This window comes from Amphiprion ocellaris, chromosome 19 (assembly GCF_022539595.1).
Source record: "Amphiprion ocellaris isolate individual 3 ecotype Okinawa chromosome 19, ASM2253959v1, whole genome shotgun sequence".
Lineage (NCBI taxonomy): Eukaryota > Metazoa > Chordata > Actinopteri > Pomacentridae > Amphiprion > Amphiprion ocellaris.
Window position 1 is genome coordinate 22,602,162 of NC_072784.1, and position 21,583 is coordinate 22,623,744.

Genomic DNA, 21,583 nt, shown 5'->3' on the forward strand with positions numbered 1-21,583 from the left:
ACTTTTACGCTCACTGTCTCATCTGTCAGTTGACAGAGTTTTCTCCAGCTCCATGGGTTCTCTTTCCAGCTAAGCAGATGGCCAACATTCAGAGTGAAAGCAGATCCTAAGTCTTTTTGGATTTCCATCAGTCCGCCAGTCTCTGAAACCGTCCTGCGCAGAGCTCAAGTTTCTCAGGCACTGACTGAGCCTTCCAAGCTCTGCAGCCCGGCCGTGTAACAGCCATGGTTTTTAGTCCTGCATTCATCAATGGTTCACATTAACTCACACAAACTCTGAAGCTATAAAGGGCTGATGAGAGTTGTTCCCATTTCTCACTCTGTTGTCTCCACACCAACTCAGCAGATACCTCCAAACACAGCAGGGTGCCACTGCACTCTGCTCTTGTGCATCCTCAACTGATCTGTGGCACCCCACTGTGTGCATATAGGAAATTCTTTGAAGAGCACATTTCCCTCGGCTGTCCATCCCGCTCACCTGTAGTAACAGCTGCACCACCCCACCCTCCTTCACTGTGTGTTTTTATGTGACAGAATGAGCAAGATTTATTTCACCATGCTTGCTTGGGCCCTTCAGCTGTGAAGCTTGCACCGCTTCTAACTGTAAGTGATTTTATGCTTCTGTGCCAGAAGGCCCGGCCGCTGTGCCACAACCAGACTGGTGGAGAGCAACGAAGATGCCATTCCAGCACACACCATCTGGGAGACGGTGTGCAGAGAGGAAGGGGGGAAAAGTGTATAAGCACATATGTTTGTGTAGGTGTGTATGTGTGCATATAAAGGGAGAAGGGTGGTTAGTACTGGCTGTGAAAGGGGAAAAAAAAGTTTAGCTTCTTGAGGGAGGCCTCACATTGCCCCTGCCCGCATCTCCTGATTTATGGGCTTGTGAAGGAAATCTCTCATTTGTCACTTTTCATCTCTTTTCTCCACGTCATCCTTTTTTTTCTCTTTCACTCTCTCTCAGTGGAATTCAGTTTTCCTCCAAGTCTTCAACTGCTTCCAATGAACAGCAAGGAAGAGAGAAAAGGGGGAGAAAAGGAAAAGGATAGCAGCCAGGAGGGAGCTGGTTTCCTTTCACAAGCAGTTAAAACCATGTTGAACAAAAGCCTTGTCTTAGTGAATATGTTATAGTAAATATTCATAGGTGCTGACATGCCAGTGTAATGTATTTTGTTTGTGGTAAGGATGTGTGTCCTTAAGCAGTGTATACTTTGTGCTCGTAAATAATTCAAAGCACTTGTTACGGTGCTGCCCTTGCTGCACTGTGGTTTGAGCATTATTGCTGGAAATAATAAAAGAATTGGAATTACCACCTTGCGGTTTTATGCCTCCACCAACCAGTCACGTTGCAGTTTGCATCCATGTTGGTTGAGATTTGACCTTTGATTTTTAGGATATAAAATCACTCATTCAGTCAATTCATTGTTTTATCATGTTAGACATTTGTGTGACATTGTGTTATATTTAGCATTGTGCGGTTACAGTGACATTGATTTTAGACCTTTGAACATCAAAATCTAATCTATTTATTCTCAAGTAAATGTTTTACGAAACTTTAGAAATCCCCCTTAGTTGTTTAAGAAATATTGCAGTCATGAGAATGGGATGGACGGATCAGCAAACTGAAAATATAATCTGCCGGCCTCCAATACGGATCTCACAGAGACAGAAAACTGGCTTGAATCTTTTGTAGAACACAGGGTGGAGAACATTTCCAGCCGCAGGGACACATGTAACCAGGTTTGCTGCTAAAACCTGCTAGCAAGTATATTACTGCAGTGAGGTCACAGTCAGGTCAGCTGCAGTCTGGAGCCTAGTGTGTGTGTGTGTGTGTGTTGTGTGTGTGTGTGTGCGTGTGCGTATGCTGTTGTTGAGCGTCTGTGTGCCACTGTGCACCTTACTCATTCAGGTGCAAACTATAAATCTGCCTCACCTTTTCCTGGCCTGCTGAGGACACAGCAGGAGCAATTGGGGTTTCACCCTTCCTCAAAGCAGAGGGGAGGAGAGAGGAGTCAGTGGAGAGGGTAAAGGGTTGGAGGGGAAGAGAAGAATGGAAGAGAGATAAATGAGGGAGGGGACTTAATGAGAGCCCTGGCTCACATGATTATGGGACTGGCTGATAGAAATCAGGATCTTTCTCAAAGAAGTCAATTAACCCCCTCCCCCTACCCTAATTATGCATAGATTGCTCCAGTGGTTCTTTACTGATAGGACTGCTCAGCACAGCTCAATATGCAGACTCATGCTGCCTGAGTCTGTAAGGGGTGGTGTGTGTTGTGAGAACTATTTGTCAAGCCCCCCACCCCAGAATCCATTGGTAGTCTGCTTGAAACTCAGGGTTTTTTCAAAGCCATTAGTTATCCCCACTCTACACATCTTTCTTCTCACCTGACAAATAGAAAGCTGCCAGTACCAGGGAGCGCCAGGAGAGGGCTCCACTCCAGGAGGCCTCTGGTCATTAGTGCATTAGAGGCTAGATGATGGCTGAACTCTGTGGTCAGAGTAAATAAGCAGTGTTGTAGAATGTCAACACGGCCAAGCGGCTCCTTCACAGCACCCAGTGTTGACATAACTGCTCTCTTATCTGAGGAGTGCAAAGCCCAGCCCCACAATGGAACACCAGAACAAATACAGTAAGAGATGGAAACCAACACACAAATCCATACCCACACACACACTGGCTGCAAGGGAATGTATTGCACGGCACTACAAGCTGGTGCTGCTGATGCGACATGGTTTAAAACAATGCATAAATGACAATGCAGGGATGATTCGAGCGCAGGCTGTTCATGCTACCAGACTGCCTGGTGTTCATGTTAGCTCGTGAAAATAATGGAGTAGTTAGGATTTCCGTAATGTCGGTGAAGGACCTGGAGTTCTCTCAACTAGGCAAAGAATGAAGGCCAGTCGGTCATAACACAATCATTGCCATCAGGCTGACATGAATGAGCAGTTTAAGCAGCAACTATCACTTGTGTGAGAATGTGTTTGAAAAAAGCAGAACGAAAAGAAAATGAAAAAGGGGAGACAGGACACAGAAAGAATGATGTCAACGGTTTGCTTTTCAAACCTTTGTTTAAGTACCTGTGTCACATTTGCTATTTTTCTGTGTCAAAACATTTCAGTAGACCTTCTTCCCCTCATTGCCTCACATCAGCCTAATAACTCTTCTTTAGTCTGCTTCCTCCTCCCTCCCTTTTCTCTCCATTACGGCCTCAGCCAGATCGAGACTGAGCTTGGCTCACACCGGTGTTGCGATAACCTACTGAGAGCTGTTGCTATCCTGTGGATATGCAGACTCCCGGCTGAGTTTTCTCTGCACTACCTCTCCCATGTGTTCCCTCCATTTAACTCCTCAACTACTTGCTCCCTTCCTTTCACAAGATTCACCAAATCATTCCACTGGTCAGACCCGTCATAGAACTTGAGGTTCTCTGGCCCAATGCATAGGCGCTGATATGTTTCACCAGCAGAGTTAAGCATATATTCAAGAAAAATAAGAATATACATACTGTTCGGAGTCAATTTAATAGTTACTCTGGGATGTGGATTTTTTATTTGACTCCTAAAACACTGCCAGTAGTGCTACTGAGTACCACCAGTTGGAAAATATATTATTTAAATTTTCATCTTTCTTGTGCTAAGGCAAACCAGACGAGCAGCTCCAACACATCTGTTAACTTCGATCAGATGCTGCAAGCCTCTTGTAACCCCACAAGGTCTCCCATTTATGTATGCGACCTGCAGACAAATACAGAGTGAGGGGAGGATAAGACATTGCCATCCAAGACGCCCACCTGTCCAGCGGACAAAATGGAGTCATGGCAAAGGTGGTAGAAGACTGCAATGGAAGCTGGGCAGCCAACCAGCCAGACAGTCAGCAATGAGCAGTTGATCAAGATGATATTTCATCCCCACCTTCTTTGCTATTTGACCTTGAGTTTTGCGTTTTCTACTCCTAGCTGTTAAAGCCGATCAAGATAACCAGCTAGAGGAAAGGCTTTTTTTTATTGCTGTCCTGCTCGGTGCTACACTTCATCTGCTCATGTTCAGATGAAGATGACCTCTCCTCTGTCCAGACTGCTGTAAATGCTCCTAATTTTTCTCATCTCTGCTCGAGTGTATTGCTGCAGATGTTGAGCAGGCCCCAGCAGCAGCATTCCACGGATGACCAGTGTCAGCGGTCAGGAAACATAACTCAGTTTTAAAGCCCAGTTTGTCAGATGCATTCATAAATGAATTTACAGCACAATTTAGCTGAACTGGGATGCATTTGAAAGTGCAGGCTAAGGTTAGGGTTAGGGTTCTTTCCTACTGATACAGCAGGACAGAGCGTGGCTATTTGTATGAGGAGGAACATTATCGTTATGGGTAAGAGGCTTTGCCACAATAAAAGTCAAGGAAATCCACAAGCGATTATACAGTGTCTTCTTTACAAGGTAATACTGTATAATGTGTGGCCTTGGCTACCCAGGTGCCTTGCTTCATCTTGTCTGTAGGTTATCAGAATAAAAATGCTTGCATTTGTCTTGGTCAATGCTACAAGTATTAAACATTTCTCCTTTGTTCCCCTTGTGAACTAATGGCAAATTACATTCAGGACTGCAGAAAGACCTTGGGCTGGCTGGCTGGTGTGGCGGCTCCGGGCCCTGTTATCTGCACTGTTCTGTCTCTGGGCCTCTGACAGGCTACATCAGACAGAGAGAAGCCAGAGCAGGGTGCTGCCTTCTGTTTCTCTTACACACATCACTCCAGGACTTTATCATATTACTGGCCAATCCAAGAGATTTCAGAGGACAGCAGCAATGCAGTGTCTTCAACCAAGTCTCTCATGTCCAGCACTGCGCTGCATGACCTAAAGGAGGCGCCGGGCCACAGATAGTCGAGGGAGGGAAGGAGAGGGGATGGGAGGACAAGAGAGAACAGGACATTCCGACAAGTGATGGTTGCCAGTTGAATGTTAGGATGTTGATTTATGGGTGGCTCTGATGAAGGGAGGGGTGAACCTGTGACTCCTCATAAAACACGACGTTCATTACGCTCCCAGGCCTCAGGAAAACTAATGGACGAACAAGAGCAGAGAAACGGCGTGCAAATGAGGCAAGTGAGTGGGAGGGAAAGCGTTTTTTAAAAACCCAAAAAATGAAGAGAAAGTGTTTCCATTTTGAAGCATGCAGATGACGCCAACTGAGGGAAGAGAGCGAGGTGATGAGGGAGGACAGAAATATGTAGTGGAGCAGCAGTGGGAAGGAGGGAGAGTGATGGAGGGATGATGGAGAGGGTGTGAGGACGGAAAGGGAAAACTGAGAAGGGGAATGAGTGATGGGGCTCAAAGGAGCAAAGGGAGAAGAGGGGATGAAAGTGAAAAAAAGCAAAGACAGCAGGCAAAATCTGCCCCAATGAATGGAGCTGCTTGCAGATTTATGTGGTGTTGTGGGTATCATTATACATCAACCAAAGGAGATGGGGAGACTCAAGCAATGTGATGCCTATGGGGTTGTGTGTGTTTATCTGTCTATGCATTGCGGTGCTCTTTAATTCTCCCTCCTCATGCTGCTCAAGTCTCCTCTAAAGCAAACTAACTTCTGAGTTTGACAGAACGCACTCGCCTGTGGTGAAGTAACATCCACCCACAGCTTCACTCCACTTTTTCCAAAGCCTATCTACCTAGCACCACTGGTTAAGAGAAGAGAGGTTTTGGACCACCCAGGACTGGGTAGTCAAAGCGCAGCTTTGATGTGGCACAAGCATATGTGCAGTGCATGGGTACAATGTCTGCTAAAACACACTCGCAAAACACAGTTTTACTGCCTCCTGTGCGGCATCATTACTCCTCGTCAGTGGAGCGGTGGGATGCTCAGAAAGAGAAAAGGCAGAGAGAGTTAGAGAGACACAGCCACCTCCTGTGCCAAGCAGTGCCAAACTGAAATACTGGAGCCGTATGGTCACCCTGAGGGAGGGGAAACCTGCCCAGTCTAACCACATCTCAATTAACCAGTTAAGTTCAAAAGTTAACGGGGGACTAATTAGAGAGAATAGTGCTGAGTACTTGTTTTAATCTGCCTTTTTTTCCCCACTACCAGGCATGTCTGTTTCAGTGACCTGACTGCCTGAGCTTTGGCTATGTTGGCTAAAACATGGCACGCAAGCTGCCATTAGTCACCCGTCCATCCCTATGACCAGAACACAAAACCAATTGATTTAGACAGATCAGTCATCAGCTGAAAAGCAAACCAGATCCAGAGCATTCCATTCTGATGTTTCCAGAGGAAGAGGAGGACCATGAAAATCCCATTTTTGGATCTAGAGTTTCTAGAGACCTGTGAGAGAATATTCAAAAATGGAGGACAGTGTTTAGTCATATCTAACATGGCTATTTCCTGTTTCGCCCCCTCATATTTGGTCCTGCAGATGTGTTTTAATGGATGCCAAATGGGAGGTTTAGTGCCTCACCATTGGCCTCTTGGAGTCTCTTTTTAATGCCATCATATTAAATGGCTTGTGTTTAGGACTGGAGGCTACAACATGCTCCTCTTGTTGACAATACGCCTCGGGCGGAAAGTGTTTGTAACTTACCACTGAAAGTATAAATTTTATCCGTGTGCTAAAGAGGAGAAGAGGGGCTGCTGTATTGGCTGCTACTATCAATAAAAGATATGTGGGCTGTATGACACAATTGTTGTGGGGCTGCTCTGAGCCCCGGAGCCAAATGCAGTGTGTTTGGAATCGGGATGACAGCTAAATAGAGAGAGAGAGAAGTGAGAAATCCCTCTTTGACTCTCCTGGGCTATCTTTGTGCACTGATCTTTTTCCCTCTCTAATTTATATTTATTTATTTAATACCTTTGTTTGAAGGTTGTTACAATTTACGTTCCCGTGTTTGTGTTTCAGTGTGTGTGTGTAAATCAGGAAGGGGTCTAGAGAAGTCTTGGATGTCCGGATACAGTTTGAAGGTTGAAGGACTCCCCTGTTGTATGTGGAGCCCTAGAGGATTCCTCCCCCTTCCTCTCTTCCTCCTCCTCCTTCTCCCTTACACTCATCCCTTCCTCTGTGAGATCCACAATGCTGGGAAGAAATGTGTCATTAACAGGGGAGACCAAAATAATGTTTATGGGCTCAAGCAGCACTGAAATCATTTTCCATATCAGTGCAACTGCATGGGCCCTGTGGGGGAGTAAATCTGATTTTCTCCTCCCTGTGCCAATGGGAAACATCATGGGAAAGAAAACAGATTGGATTGTTAGAGAGATGGCCTGACGCAGCTGTGGGCGGCTCTTTTTTGTGTTTGGGTGCGCTGCTGAGTGTGTGTGTGTGTGTGTGTGTGTGTGTGTGTGTGTGTGTGTGTGTGTGTGTGTGTGTGTGTTATAAAAGAGGAAGACAGAAACAACAAGAGAAGGGAAGAGAATGAGAGATAGCAAAATGCGTATGTTAGCATTGGAAATGTGGCTGAGAGAATATGATGGATGAGCCTCACTATGGTAATCACAATTTCATGCCTCAAGAATATAGCGCCGGGATGCAACAAGCGCCCCTGAAATTCTTTAATGTAACAATAGGTAAATTAACAAGCATAGTTGCCAAAGTTCAGACATATAACAAATGGACTTCCTTGAGGAGTGTGCGGTAAGTGGTGCCTCTGACACTTCAAGCTCTCTGCAACTTTTTTTTCCCCCACAATTTTCATAAGAAACATTTGCAATTTCTACATGTAACCAAGAGATGAAAAAGCACTAGGTTTAGTTGTGGAGGGAAATTTAATACAGTAAAACGCTGATGGAAATGACAATGTGGTGCTTGGAGACAAAACACTTCATAAGAAGAGTTCCATCCAAGGAAAACTGCTAGACTGGCATAATACGTTCTTCCTGTTACATCATGAATATTGAAGTTCTGAGAGAGAAAAGACAGAATGAAAGTGGAGTGTAGTGATTTGGTGTTGTGACATCGCTTTTCTTGTATGTGCTATTAAATCTGTGTTATGGGAATAGGAAATGAGAGTGCGCATATTTGGGTGGGTGGGTGGGAGTGTGGGTGCAAAAGGAAGGTAATAGGCCTTGAGCTCATTTGTCCTGGCCTGGTGCTGCTGCTGTTTCAAATCCATCCTCCCACCTTCTGCGTCCCAGTCTGGAATGTCCGCTTGTTCTCCACAGATGAGGCCAGTGACTCAGCAAACACTTTCACATGTGTCACAGCAAGAACACGTAAACACAAGACTAGTCCATTGTCCAACCAATAATACAGCTCCAGCTGCTTTATGTCCAGTTTCCTTTTTAAGCTATTCGTAGGATTAAACCTCAGCTATGCACTTTACCCTTCACCCCTTTGCCCTTACCTCAGCTTTTCCCTCTTCCGTAGCTATCACCCGCACTGCTTAACCCCTTAGTTAGCTGTTATTTTGACAGTCAGAGGTCTTATTGTCTCTTAGATGACACATTTCCTGGCCTGCTCCCCTGCAAATAGCTGCAAAGGTGCTGTATGTCCTCTTTATTTACTGTGCCCATAAAACGCCTGTTCAGCAGGAACTCTTCCAGTGGTTGCTATCGCTTCCTGTCGGCCACGCAATGCCACGCCACACCCCTCACCCCACCTCCGCACCACCATTGGCACAGGAGTGACGTGACTGGAGGTGAAGCTTCTATTTATGAATGATTAATTGTAGTAAAACTGAGAAGCGACAAGCTGGCCGGGTAGCTGCACACATGTGACAACTGCTTTGTCATGTCAGGAAAGCTGATGTTTTTGCAGACCCCTGTACAAACAGTAAAAGAGGACAAAGGGATTTGTGTATATTCTTTGACATCGCTCAACCCCAACCAGCGCAAAATATTCCTCAAGGACATTGTCTGCTGTTTTTCTCCGTAGCATCGTGGCCCTTGTGGGTCCATTGGCCACGTTTACATGAAGTTTTTTAATTTGGAATTATTAATTTGGAATTAACTCATTCGGAATTAAAGTTTTGTGCCTCGCGTTTACATGGAAATATTAATTTCGAATTAAGGTTTACATGGACCGCACGTTTATTCCCCTTCCTTAATTCCACTTTAACGCTTGGGCGTTGGAAAGGATTCTGACTGGACAGGGAGTGGACGTGACGTATCCCTGTTTACCGGAGGAAAACAAACTCCATTTGCCGCGGCATTTCTTTTCCCCAACAACATGGACGAACAACTAATAAGCATGCTTTTCGCTTTGCTTTTTATTGTCGTTTTGAAACAGCAGCTCGACAATGGCGTACTACTTCTGTTGTGTCAGTTGAGAAGGAGAAGAGAGATAGAATACCGGAGAAGAATGTGCTCGTGCCAGTAAGGTCGCAGAAGGTGTACGTCGCTATGTCATCGCTACATGAGGAGCCAAGCATGTGCAGAATGACCGGAATTAACTGTATACATGAATAGAACGTACACAGGAATTAGTTTATTTGGAATTAACATCGGAATAAACCAAGTAGTTTATTCAGAATTAAGTTTATTTGCAATTAACTTTTTAATTCGGAATTAAGTGTTTACAAGGAGATTTTAAAGCGGAATTAACTTTAATTCCGAATTAAAGAGGAATTAAAAGTCTCATGTAAACGTGGCCATTGTTGTTTTTATGCTCCCTGCCAACCTACAAGCCAGTTGGGCTAATTTGTTTAGGATTAGATTCTCTTATTCCTATCATGTCATATTGTATAAACAGCTTGGGTGAAGTGGCTGTGGTGCTTCCACTGACCTCCCCAAGCCAATTTTATTTGCATATTACTTCTGTAAAATAAAACAAAAAAACAAAAACAAAAAAAATCCCTTTTACCCTGTCATCGCTTCAATCCTGAACAAGTGGCCGACCACGAAGCCACTCTGCAAACACAGGCTGTCAACTTCGGCGAGAGGACCACCATACGGACACACAATCACACACACCCAGAGGCTTGCATATGCTTGGCAGCTCACACACACTCCCACACGCTCTCCACTGCTCTTTCACTTTGGAAGTTTCTCACAGTTCCTCACACTCTTATCTACACTTCTACTCCAAGCTCTCACCCCCTTTACCCCTCCTCTGGATGTTGTCCTGTGTTAAGAGAGCCTTTCTCACTCTCTTCCTCCATCCATTTATCCGACTGCGTCTCCTGCTCCCTTTCCACTTCTCCCGCCCCCGCACTGACCACATCCACTAAACTCACTCCACAGGCACGCAGTGTGGAGAGTGTCGGAGGCGTGCGCTGCTGGCACTTTCCCCCACCCCTGCACTGGGCCCAGCTCCAGGACTGGACCGCCTCCTTGCTCTCTGTCTCCCTCTCTCTCTCTCTCTTTCTCATTCACTTCAGTAAAGTTCTGATCAAACCAGCCTCTTACTGTACTTGCCCACTCCCTCAGTCCCAACACCCAGCCACCCTCCAACCCAGAGAGAGAAAGTGTGGGTGGGAGTTGGTGAAACAGGGGGAAAGTTCCAAAAAAAACAACAACAAAAAAACTCCTGCTACAGTTGTTTCCAAAGTGAGGAGGAATTTGGCTACCAGTTGCGCTAATGTTTTCAAGATGCCTTTGACTGTTTGAAGGAAATCCCCCCACTTTAGTAGCCATTTCAAATTCCTTTTGTGTTTTATTGTGAGGAAGTAGGTGCTGGGTTAGTCAGCGGCCCTCCAGGGTAGCGTGTGCAGTCTGTCTGGGGCTGCTGGTGTGTATAGTTGCCTAAACCCAGTCCAGTTTCTCCATGTTATTGGAGGGTCAAAAACTTAGTTGTGTGTTTATGGGTGAATATGTGTGTGTGGAAAGTCTGGCCGGCTTCTCCTTGGTTGTCTGAATTCCTGGGCACAACATGGAACTGCATCAGTAGGAAAGTCTGATGAGAAAGACACCAAAGTGGGAGTAAAATTCTCTTCCCAACAGAGACCCTGCTCAATATGTTCTTACTTGGTAAGTCAATATTCAAATGTCTCTTTCTTTATTGTTTCTTGTCCTCAGTTTCTATCCACTGCCTTTAGAGAGGGTTCCTTCCTTTTATTAGTAAAGTGCTGAGGAGCCAAACCATTTAAATTCACAGCTAAGCACAAAAAATTGTAATGAGTTGAATGAAAAGATCCTGTCTGGAGTTACCAACTGAACAACACATGTTCTTGTGTCTTGATTTGCTGTGTCAGAGAGTTAAAACAGTTCTAGCAACAGGTACTGCAAGTAACTGCGGGATCTTAAGCAGCTCTTGGAATAAGAAAATACTTTCTCTTTGATCATCTACCTGATGATGATTTTACTCATTTGAGACAGGGAAAGGAGTGTGTGTTTTAGCACAGGGCATGACAGAAGGAGACTATGTGAGCTATAATTATTCAGGGTGTGTTGAAGAGGCTGCCTGCCACATGGCACCGATTGCTTACTGTGCAACTTCAAGTGCCTTGTGCTCACCGACTCTCTATGCGATAGGAGGTCTTATAATCTGGTGGAGTATGTTTCTATTCCCTGGCATTTCTTCCTCGTCTGGCCTCTTCTCTCTCTGGCACTCGCTAATCACTGAGCTGTGGAGAGCAGGTTGATGCAGTCACACCTGCAATTTTCTCTCTGTCTCTCCTCTCCTCTTGTCACCATCACTCTCACCTCTCATTGTCTGTCTGGTGTCCTTGTCTAGACGACACGTCCATCCGTCCCTTCAGGCTGCCGTCTGCGAATAAGACGGAGAGCTGAAGACTACCTTGGCTCATTTTTCAAGAGCAGACAGGAAAATATGATGCACAGTGGAATAATTGTTCATTCTCTTAAAGGCATAGTTGTAAATACGTGTGTGTGTGTGTGTGTGTGTGTGTGTGTGTGTGCGTGCGCGCCACTCACATCCACACGAATGGGTGTGTGATTCTTCAGGAGGAAAGCTTGATCTGATTCCCAGCATTCAAAAGAACAACATGTTGTGGGTGGGTGGTTGTTGTCTTCTCAACTCCCCCCCCTCCGCCCATCATGGCTTGGCCCACATTTAGACGAATCCCTTTGCATCCTATTATTGTATTATTCCTTGTTAAGACACCAAACAACCACTCACCCATGAGGTATATTAATGGGTAGGGGGTGCTAACGGAGCAGATTAGTGACCAAACTGGACAAAGATGAAGCCATCTCCCTCCTGGCAGCTTAACAATAGAAACCAGATTAAATTCTGTAGAAAGGTGTGTGTCTGATTGCAAACGTGGCTTAGGTGGGGTTTCAAGATAGTTGAAGCGGGCTGTTGTTGTTGCTGAGCAGCTCGCTGACCAACTGCATCTGCCCACTGCTGTTGTAATGGCTAGTATTCAGCCTCCTTGCCTCGAGCGCTGTTTTTCTTCTCGTTCCCATGACAACTGGGCCTTCATTCTCCCTGCTCCGCCTCCCTGCCTGCTGCTCACTCCATGCTGTCCTCGGGGGCCTCTGCCTGGGCCCACATTGCTGTGTGTGCATGCATGTGTGTTTTTGTTGTCGTGCACAAACTGGTCTCCTTTACCCTACACACCCACGCTGGAGCGAAACAGTAGCACTAGTTAACACCTCCACCTCCAGAGGTGCTGCGATATTTGTGTTTGTTTCTGTGCTTGCACATTTAAAACTATTTGAACGTAACTGTGCGAGTGAGGGTGTCAGGGTGGGATGTTTAGATGTCAGGGAGGGAGGTAGGGTTCCCCCATCCCCGTGTTCCCCTCTCCTTTAATTCCCTAATAGGATTAATCTCCATCGCTGTCAGGGATCGGCGCCGATTAGGATGCACATGACCCGATTTTCTTAAGAGCCCATACAAGTGCACTGCTGGCACCACTTAAGAACTGCAGAAATAAATAAACATGGTTTTTAAAAAACACACGGGCAGAGAAAACATAACTTTTACAAGGAGCTGGCGTAGCGGTGGCAGGCTCCCTGGATCCATGTCACCATTTAATAAGCTGCTAAATAAACAGTTATAGTGAGTCCAGCACTGGTGCTGTCATGCCTCGGACCTTCGCTCCACTTGTCCTGTACTGCTTTGGTTGGCACCCAAAATGAAACTGCCCTGACACCAAGGCAAAGCAGCCCACTTTTATAACTTGTGCGCTTTCTCACCAACACCTCTGATTCATTAAGATTTAAATGGGTTCAGGGAGGGCATCATATTAACAATGTGTGAGCGTAACTCATTAGAATGCTTGAGAAAACTGCAAGAGAAAGAGAGAGATTTACACAGCATCATGCACAGCATATTTTTCAGCGGGAGGCAAACAGGAGAAATAACATTGAGGGAGGGGTCTTTTACCGTGACTGACAGGCTGTGGAGTCAGCAGTCTGCCAATGTCACAGAGGTGAAGGCCACTGCATTACTATGCTGCACCTACTGCTGCTCAGGTTGGGCCAGTGGTCAGCCCCTCTCCTACTACAGATGTTTTGGTCAAACTGGTCCACAGAGAGATCTAATCAGGTTGCATTGTGGGAAGTGCTTCATGTATGATTTGATCCAAGATCCTTCTAAGGTTTTCATTCAATACCCTTCTCCCTTAACACCAGCTTAAACTTCAAAGATCTCCTTGCCTGACATCTAGACATCCTCTTTTTATGTACTGTCCTTCTCCTTCCCTTGTCTTTCTGGCAGAGGCTCTCTCCTCTCTTGGTGTGTTAAGAGGGGCTTCGCGGCCTCTCTCTGTCACTCTCTACGTCTCTCTCACCCATTCTCTCTCTCTGAGGCAAGGCTGTTAATAATGCAGGAGGATTAGCTGATTTATGTGAGCCGGAGGCACTGAGGAAAGCTGGGGTTCCTGGGGGCGACAGGCAGAAAGAGGGGGGAAGAGGGAGGGAGGCGACGACGAGTGCGCAGTGTGGAGGGCGGTCGCATACGGGAGCCCTAGGTGTCTGGATGATGATGGTTGGATGTGTGCCTGGTGAGCATGCTGGCCATAATCCACTCCTCCAACTGCCCCAGACCCCCCCCTGCACTCCACAGAGCTGTGCCAGGAGTGCTCCACAGGGAAAAAGGTGATAGTTGGTGGCAGCGTTGAGGAAAAGAGGGGAATGGAGGCTGAAAAGTAGAATAGAGGGAAATAGTGTTATATACCACCAACCTACTTCTCAATGTCAAAGTACAATTTTGCTATGGCAGCCACTCCTACCTGTCTGCTAAAGTCTCCTTATCATTTCTACCTGCTTTTTCCTGCAAATGTATGTATTCTGCTTATACTTTGTATTTTGCCCTGAGAGAAGCGTGTGGGGGAAAAAACCCAACTCATAGCAGATAATCCATAAAACAATAATGAAACACAAATGATGAACAGCAAGAACAGCAATGGAAATGTTAATTATGGCACGGTTTCTTTTTTATATTGTATCCTGTGGTAAAGCTTCCACAAGTCTCTGAAAGGCTGAAGTTTGAGAGCACACACACACATACACACACACACACACACACACACACACACACACACACACACACACACACACACACACACACACACACACACACACACAGGGTTTTAAGGTTGTTTTTCGAGGTAGCGCTTGGTAAGTTTGGGGATCGTGGGGGATTTCCACCTGTCTGGAGCTATGGTCCAAACTGTGACAAAGGCGTTTCAGTATGTGTGTGAAAATGTGTGTCCATGCCCATTTCTACGCGTATCTGTGTGTGCTCCTACATGCTCCTGTGCTCTGGCCTACAAGCCATAGGCTATTCGGCGCAGGAGCGAGAGGCAGACTCATGGGTTTATCCCTGCTGCCTGCCCAGAGGATATGCTCACTCACTGCCTGGCTGATTAAGACTTCCACACAATTGTTCTCGCACTCCCAGAAAAGGATCGATTCATGTTTGGACTGATTCATGTTTAAAGAAAATCAAATCGCATGGCATTTCTTGTTAGAACTGCTCGTCATGAGAGACTGATAATGAATTTTTACCATGTCGCTCTCCCCTATGTTTTCACAGCTAGCTCGGTGTGCGCACTATGTGACACACAAATGTATGTGTGTGTCTGTGCAAGTATGTGCATGTGTGCTCTCATCCAGGCAACTTCATACATATGCATGAAATTTCATGGCGGTGTGACTTAGGGGAAATGAATGTGCAAAGAGCTGGGCACCCGAGCCCCTCACTCAAGTGCACTGGCGGGCGCGTAATGGGAATGCAATTTAAGCAGTGGTTAATCAGTGTGTTTTCTCCAGCTTGCCCAGCAATGCATAATAGACAATCAGCCCCCAGTCACACGGGCGTTGCTACAAATGGTCAATTACTCATCATAGTCTTGTTAAACACACAGTTCAGCCAGCCAGGGACAGATTGCTCTGCTGCTGCCATCATTATGGCAAAGAACAAAGCAAAGCAATGCTATGTGTCAGAAGGAAACATGAAGAGAGGGAGGGAAAGAAGAGACAATGAGGATTTGGAAGAGACCTGCGCATGGTGTATTTCTGCTCATCAAAATGGGACAGAGGAGGGAAAGGGAAGAGAGGAAACGGCTATTGTAACAAAACAGTGGGACGAAGGAAAAGGAGTAAAACACCAAATGGAAGTGAAAAAAGAAAGAATAGTACAGTCATGCAGAGAAAAAGCAAGAAAAACAGACAGAGGAGTTGAAATGGAGCAAAGCAATAAAAGAGATTGAGGGCATGAAAGTGAGAGATGGAGAGCACAAGATAATAGAGGGAGGGAGAGAAATTGAGAAAGGGACACTGGGGAGCAGGAGCAAAAGTGTGTGAGAGCGAGAGCGAGAGAGCCTGAGAAAGTGTGTACTCAGCTGTGAGATGAGACCTCTGCCTGCCCATAGGGAGAGGCGGTGCGAGGAGAGAGAAGACAAGGGGAGAGGACTCTGCTGACAGTGAGGGGGAGGAGTGTCTCACACTCTTTCTCTCACACACACATATACACTCTCAGTCATTCACCCTCTCCCTGGGGCTGGGATCAAATCTGCCTTGCTTAATAATTCCACATAAAGTGCCAGTGGGTTTCTCACCCTTACATCTTACAATAAGATCTTATGCATTTCTTAAAATTTTTATTTTTGGTCACACTCATGGTCACAGTATACATGCACCCCTTTAATTCTAACCATGTTTTCTCTCCTTACCTTTGTCCCTGTGGGAATGCAGGCAGTGGATTGATGGGCAATTCCTCCGCCTCCTTCATGGGGACCTTTCTGGCCAGTAGTCTGGGTTCCCCCCCTTCCCACCCGTCTCACCCCTCCCGGCCGCCGTCCTCGCCCTCTTCACCCTCCTTCCGAGGCGGACCCCACACCAGCGCCTCACAAATCTGGTTCCCCCATTCACATGAAGGTACCTCAAATCACAACACAAACACACACCCCTCTTTTAGTCCCCTTACCTGATCATGTCATCTGGATGAGGCGATATTCATGTCTCTGCAGTATTGGGGACAGAGCCTTGCAGGGTGTATTGTTGCTCTGATATTGTATTTTTGTTTTGGTCATGTTAGGTTTCCAGCCAAGGCACAGCTTGTAATCGTCTAGCAAGAGCTGCGCTCCCACCCTTTTATTTGTGCACCAAAATAGGCCCAACCCTAGCATGTTTAGGATGAAGGACTGTGGCATGGCTTCTGGACGCGGATACAGGGTCAAAAGTTCAGCCAAGGAATCTTGCGGTATTCAATAAACGTCAGCAGGAATGTCACTCAGGGCTCTCTGAAGCAGCACGTGAATGTGCCAGTAAAAAGTTGCAGTGATTGCAGAGCCTTCAGCTGGTGTCTCCATCACAGCTTAATAGGGTGGTTCACACCCAATGCTCAGCATTACAAAAATCCAATCACATACACACACACACACACGTGCACTGTCAGGGAAATATAAACACACACATATTGAGTTCAACACTTCACATAACTGCTTAGATATAGCCAGGAAGTCATACAAGGATAAAGTAGAGATTAAGCTGGTTGGGTATTTTGGGAATTCACAAGCCCAGGATGACAGATAAATGTAAGACCTATCCACCCACTGATTTATTAATGCAAGGTCTACTTTCCTGTGACTTCACTTCTGTCACTTTTAGATTTACATGTTCATAATCTTTTGCTAATTACATGGGGTGATGGCCACCCAGTGTCATCTAGTGAACCACAGTCTTTGAAGCTGAGGGGCTATTGTTATTTCAGCCCTCTTGTATTTTATTTATCTATTCATTTTCTAAGAATAGCCCAGCTGTTAGTCCATTGGGGAGATGCCAGTGGGGAGTGTTTATTTCTGATCACCCCAGTTGCGTGATATGCGGCCATGTCTGATTAGGTCATTGCAGTTGAGATGCTGTCTGTTTATTGAGTGTGTTGAGCCACTGGATGCCTCCCAGCAGCTTCCTCCGCTCCTCCACCCCACCTCGCTCTCATGTCCTGGCCACCAGCAGCTGAGTCAGTGGACAGCTGCTACGGTGGTGAGGATAGGTGAAACTCTATCATTCTGCAAATAAACACAAAGGAAGGAAGAATAGATCTGAATGAGATATCAGCGCCAGCATCAGCTGTCAGAAACATTTCCCCTCCAAGCTCATTTCGCAAGCCCCACTGTTTCTTTTACCTCATACTTTCAAGGTTTCATTGTCAAACACTTTCTTCTTGTTGAAAAGTAAAATAATATTAAGAGTGATGATGATAATGCCAAGCCTAATAAAAGTAATGGAGGTGATTATGACTGGGATTATTACTCAGTTGGCAATGGAGGCCATTATCTCTATTGCAGTTTAATTGCATATAACGCACTAAGAGCATGATTGAATCCAGACTGTTCATCAACCACATTCAGCTGTTCCCTCCTCAAGATAATTGCATATTGTCTTTTTCCTGTTTTGCATAAAAAGCAAGTCATCAAAATGAGCGGCACAATTACCCAGACTCTCGCCTCCTCTCTCCGGGTGTCAGCAGAACCCCACCAGCAGCAGAGCAGGCATTGACTTGCTAGTGTGTCGGTGCATTAGTGTGTCACTTGTAACCTCAAAAATATGCTCTGGATTTTTTTTTTCTCTGAGTGTTTTTAAAGTGGCTGCTTACATGCAAATCCAAGCATAGCAGATCAAATTTGTATTCAGAAATTATTTTCTGATTCTTATGTTGCTGGCATATACCTGTTATTGTGCAGAGTGTCTCTGTGTCTGCTATTCCTCTGACACATTTTCTGCAGATTAAAGATCTAAAATTTATCATGTATCGAACAACAGATAAAGATTATCTCATTAGTCACTTGCTAACGGTTCACTTACTTGGTATAAACACTGACAGGAATATGGGTAGATGTAGTAAGGCAAAATCATATGCACATATAAGCATTTAATTTGACCTTTATTGGGTAAGAACACATTCTTATTTTCTATACAATAATAATTGCAGGAATTTTAAATAAGATTATATTGGAGATAAACTAAAGCCAAATAAAATGTTATAATCATAAAGCACTTTACGATGCAGGTGCCTATGCCAAGGGTACACAACAATCTCTCAATGTTGTATTTTAATAACAGACAATTTTTAGAAATGTTTAATCTTCATTCCTGCAAAGCACATCGTAATCAAAAGATGCACATGGCAGATATTGTTTTTAATTCCAGTAAGTGCAGAAGTGCATGAAAAAATAGCATTTTTTAAAGCCATGTTTTTCCTGGATATGAAGTAGAATCTGGATTTGAACCAAAATCTAATCACAAGATGATTTGCCTGACATCCCACTACATTATTTCAGAACTAAAAAAATAAATAAAAAATAAGCCTGAAAATATAACCTCCTTGATGAAAATAATAGCAGTAGGCAGACAGTGGTTAGGCGTTGGTTTGCTTTGTTTGTGATGTTGAATTACTACATCAAAAATTTGTGACTGATGATGTTGATTGACGTTCATAAATGCCCCCTAATGGCCACCCCCAGAGCTGCTGCTGCAGAGACCCTAAATCAATTTACTATTTTGTGCTCATACAATTGTTTTTAAGCAGAAACTTTAAAAAAAAAAAAGCATCACAACACCTGTACTGTCTGATTGGAAAGTGAAATATAAAATATGTAAATCCTCACTGAATTTGACCTAACAGAATGTTAGCTAAGCTGAAGCATCTTGAGCAAATCTGTGAAAAACAATCTGACAAACATACCCCCCCCCCCCCCTCCCCCCCGAGAGTATCCAATTAGGAATGAACTTCAACTTCTGGGGTTGGCTAAATTAGAGGGAGAGAAATATGTGTTCATACTTCATATGCACTGGCACAGATATTACTGTGAGCATGATCTCAGTGCGTTTACAGAGGAGCAGTTCAGTCATGAATCTAGACCACATTTATGACTTTAAGCAAAGCTATAAAGAACATCATCGCGTAACCTTGGCGGCGCAAATCAAGATAACTTTGGAAAAGCAAGTTTTACTGAAAAGTCTTGTGTTGACTCAAACTTGATGATTTATTATTTTGGTAAAAGGAGAGTGTACAGCCTACTGTCTTACACATGCTGAGATATTTGTATAAGATCACAGCAGCCAAGAACTAAACTATTAGCGACTTCCATGATGTCAGAGTACAGTAACAGCCATTGTATGAGCCACATGGAATTGTCTGTTGTTCCTTTGCTGAGTTGAGATGCTCACTATCACAGAGAGGGGTATCAGTATATGATTGTGGGTACAAGGAGACAGGAAGGAAACAACAAAAAACAAACAAACAAAAAGCAAGGACAGATGCAGAGTCGTGGCTGTCTTTTATAAATGTAAAATTTTTCATAACACCTGGTAAAATGGATTAGGCCCACTGAGCTTTTGAAAGATTTATTGTCATATTTGGAACTGTTTGAATAAACCCCACTGAATCATCTGGATGAAAAATTAAAAAAGAAAAATAGACCCAAAAACAAAAAAACAAAAAACTGCAGGCTCCTCACTGGCCTGAAGCCAGCTGGCTGCAGTCCAAACTTCTTACATTATGCCAAAAACAATCACAGTCTCATATCTCTGTCCACACATATAGACACACATGCATGCACACGCACAATTGCCGGCACACACCTGTCTAATCCACTCCTGTTTGATACGCCTTTCCAAGCCTATCTTCAGTTGTCCATCTTTCCTTCTGCTAGCAGTTGCTAGCTTTTCCGTTTGTAGGATTTAAGCTGCATCCCCCACCTCTCCTCTTCCATACTCCTGCCTCTTTCATTCTCTCTCTCTTGTGCCAGCCTGCATCCCTTCCTTTCAATTAGTCAAACCTGGAGAGATCCACCACAGCACTGCCCCTCCTCCGCCAAACATCACTCGTCTCCTCTCCTCTTCTCCTCCCTTTCTGTGTCTTGATGGTTCTGTCACTTTTTCTCAATTAGTGGACCTGACAGGCAGCTCAGGCAGCTCCTCCTCTCCTCTTGGTCTTCCTATGCCATGCTCCCTCTCTCTCACTCTGTCCTTCTATTGCTCTATCTCTGAAACGCTACAGCCATTTCCCTGTAGAAAATATAGGATTCTCACTTGCGCTATTTTGTCTTTTGGAAAAAGTAAGAAACCCTCATCAGAAATTGAATGGGCTGGTGTCCTCAGAGCAGGTATATGATGAAGGGATAGGAGTGGAGGGAGGAGAGTGGTTTTGTGCTAGTGAGAAATGAAACACTGTCCTCTGAATCTAATGCAGCAGGATTAATTCTCCTCTGCCTCTAGGTGCCATTCTATATCGAGCCCCCTTCTTTGTCCTCCCTGCCTGCTTCTCTCAATTCACCGTGCTGTGAGAAATACCTTCAGAACTTCTGGAAATCCCTCTCTGGGATACAGCGCTGCTTGTTCTGCCTCACGCCCCTTCTCCACCCGTGAAAAGGAGGGCATGTGCTGTGAACTCCCCCTCTGTCATTCAGTTGCTGATGTTGACTTGTTTATGTGTGCAAGTGTGCACAGGCAGCGAAAGAGAAGCGAGTCTGCTGTGCAGTCAGCAGACTGCACTCAGACCCTGCTCACGTCGCCTGCAGCAGCAGCAGCAGCAGAAGCAGAAGCAGCAGCTTCCCTTGTCCTGACCAGATTAATGGCTGAATGGGCTCTGCCGTGCCCAGCAGTCCCCCTCTTGCCACCCCAATGGAGAGCATGCTGAAACTGAGCGGGCTGGCATTATCGGGCACAGCCAGACCACACTGTGAAAAGGGATTACGCCGTCAATCGTCACGCTCACAAACAACATGCTGCTGCAGAAAAAAAAGGCTCTCTCCCAGCTTGGATAAAGACTGGCAAAAAGCTCTCTGCTTTTCTCCCTCCCAAAATCATAGAAAAACGTCTTGCTTAAACAAAGGATCCCCCTCCTCCTCCCTCTGTAGATGAATTGGCATAAATATGTGTGCTTATTAATCATGACAGCAAAGAAAGAGAAAGAGACAAAAGAGGTGGGGGTGGGGGGGAGTACGTGAGGTAGAAAAATAGGTGGAAGAAGGGAAAATAAAGAACAAGTGAGAGTATGTAATTATCACCCCATTGCCCTCCTCAGAAAGCAGCACCTCCTGTGTTATTGCAGGGCTGTTTGCACTCTGTGCATTTCATTAATTAAGATGGGAGGATGCGGAGGCCGGACTAAGATGAGGTCATTAAGCGCGCCACAACACTCCTCCCTCCCCAGAGCTGGCTCACAGCACTGGCCCCATTGTTCCACCGACAGAAAGTGAGACATTCAACACTCTGAACTGCTGTAAAAACCACTGTTCT

At 45.2% G+C, this 21,583-nt stretch overlaps 1 protein-coding gene across 8 annotated transcripts in view; it reads left to right on the forward strand.

Annotated features, from left to right (window-relative positions):
• The window catches only part of LOC111564614 (BAH and coiled-coil domain-containing protein 1), a 65,781-nt gene that overhangs the window by 14,526 nt on the left and 29,672 nt on the right, over positions 1–21,583 (forward strand). For 7 of the 8 annotated variants that reach the window (XM_035945463.2, XM_035945466.2, XM_023264300.3 and 4 more), the window contains exon 3: positions 16,034–16,216. In XM_035945463.2, the coding sequence (XP_035801356.1) occupies positions 16,034–16,216 (183 nt within the window). Of the gene's footprint in view, positions 1–10,668; positions 10,895–16,033; positions 16,217–21,583 lie in introns of those variants that run through there. The other variant, XM_035945467.2, reaches the window with a different exon arrangement.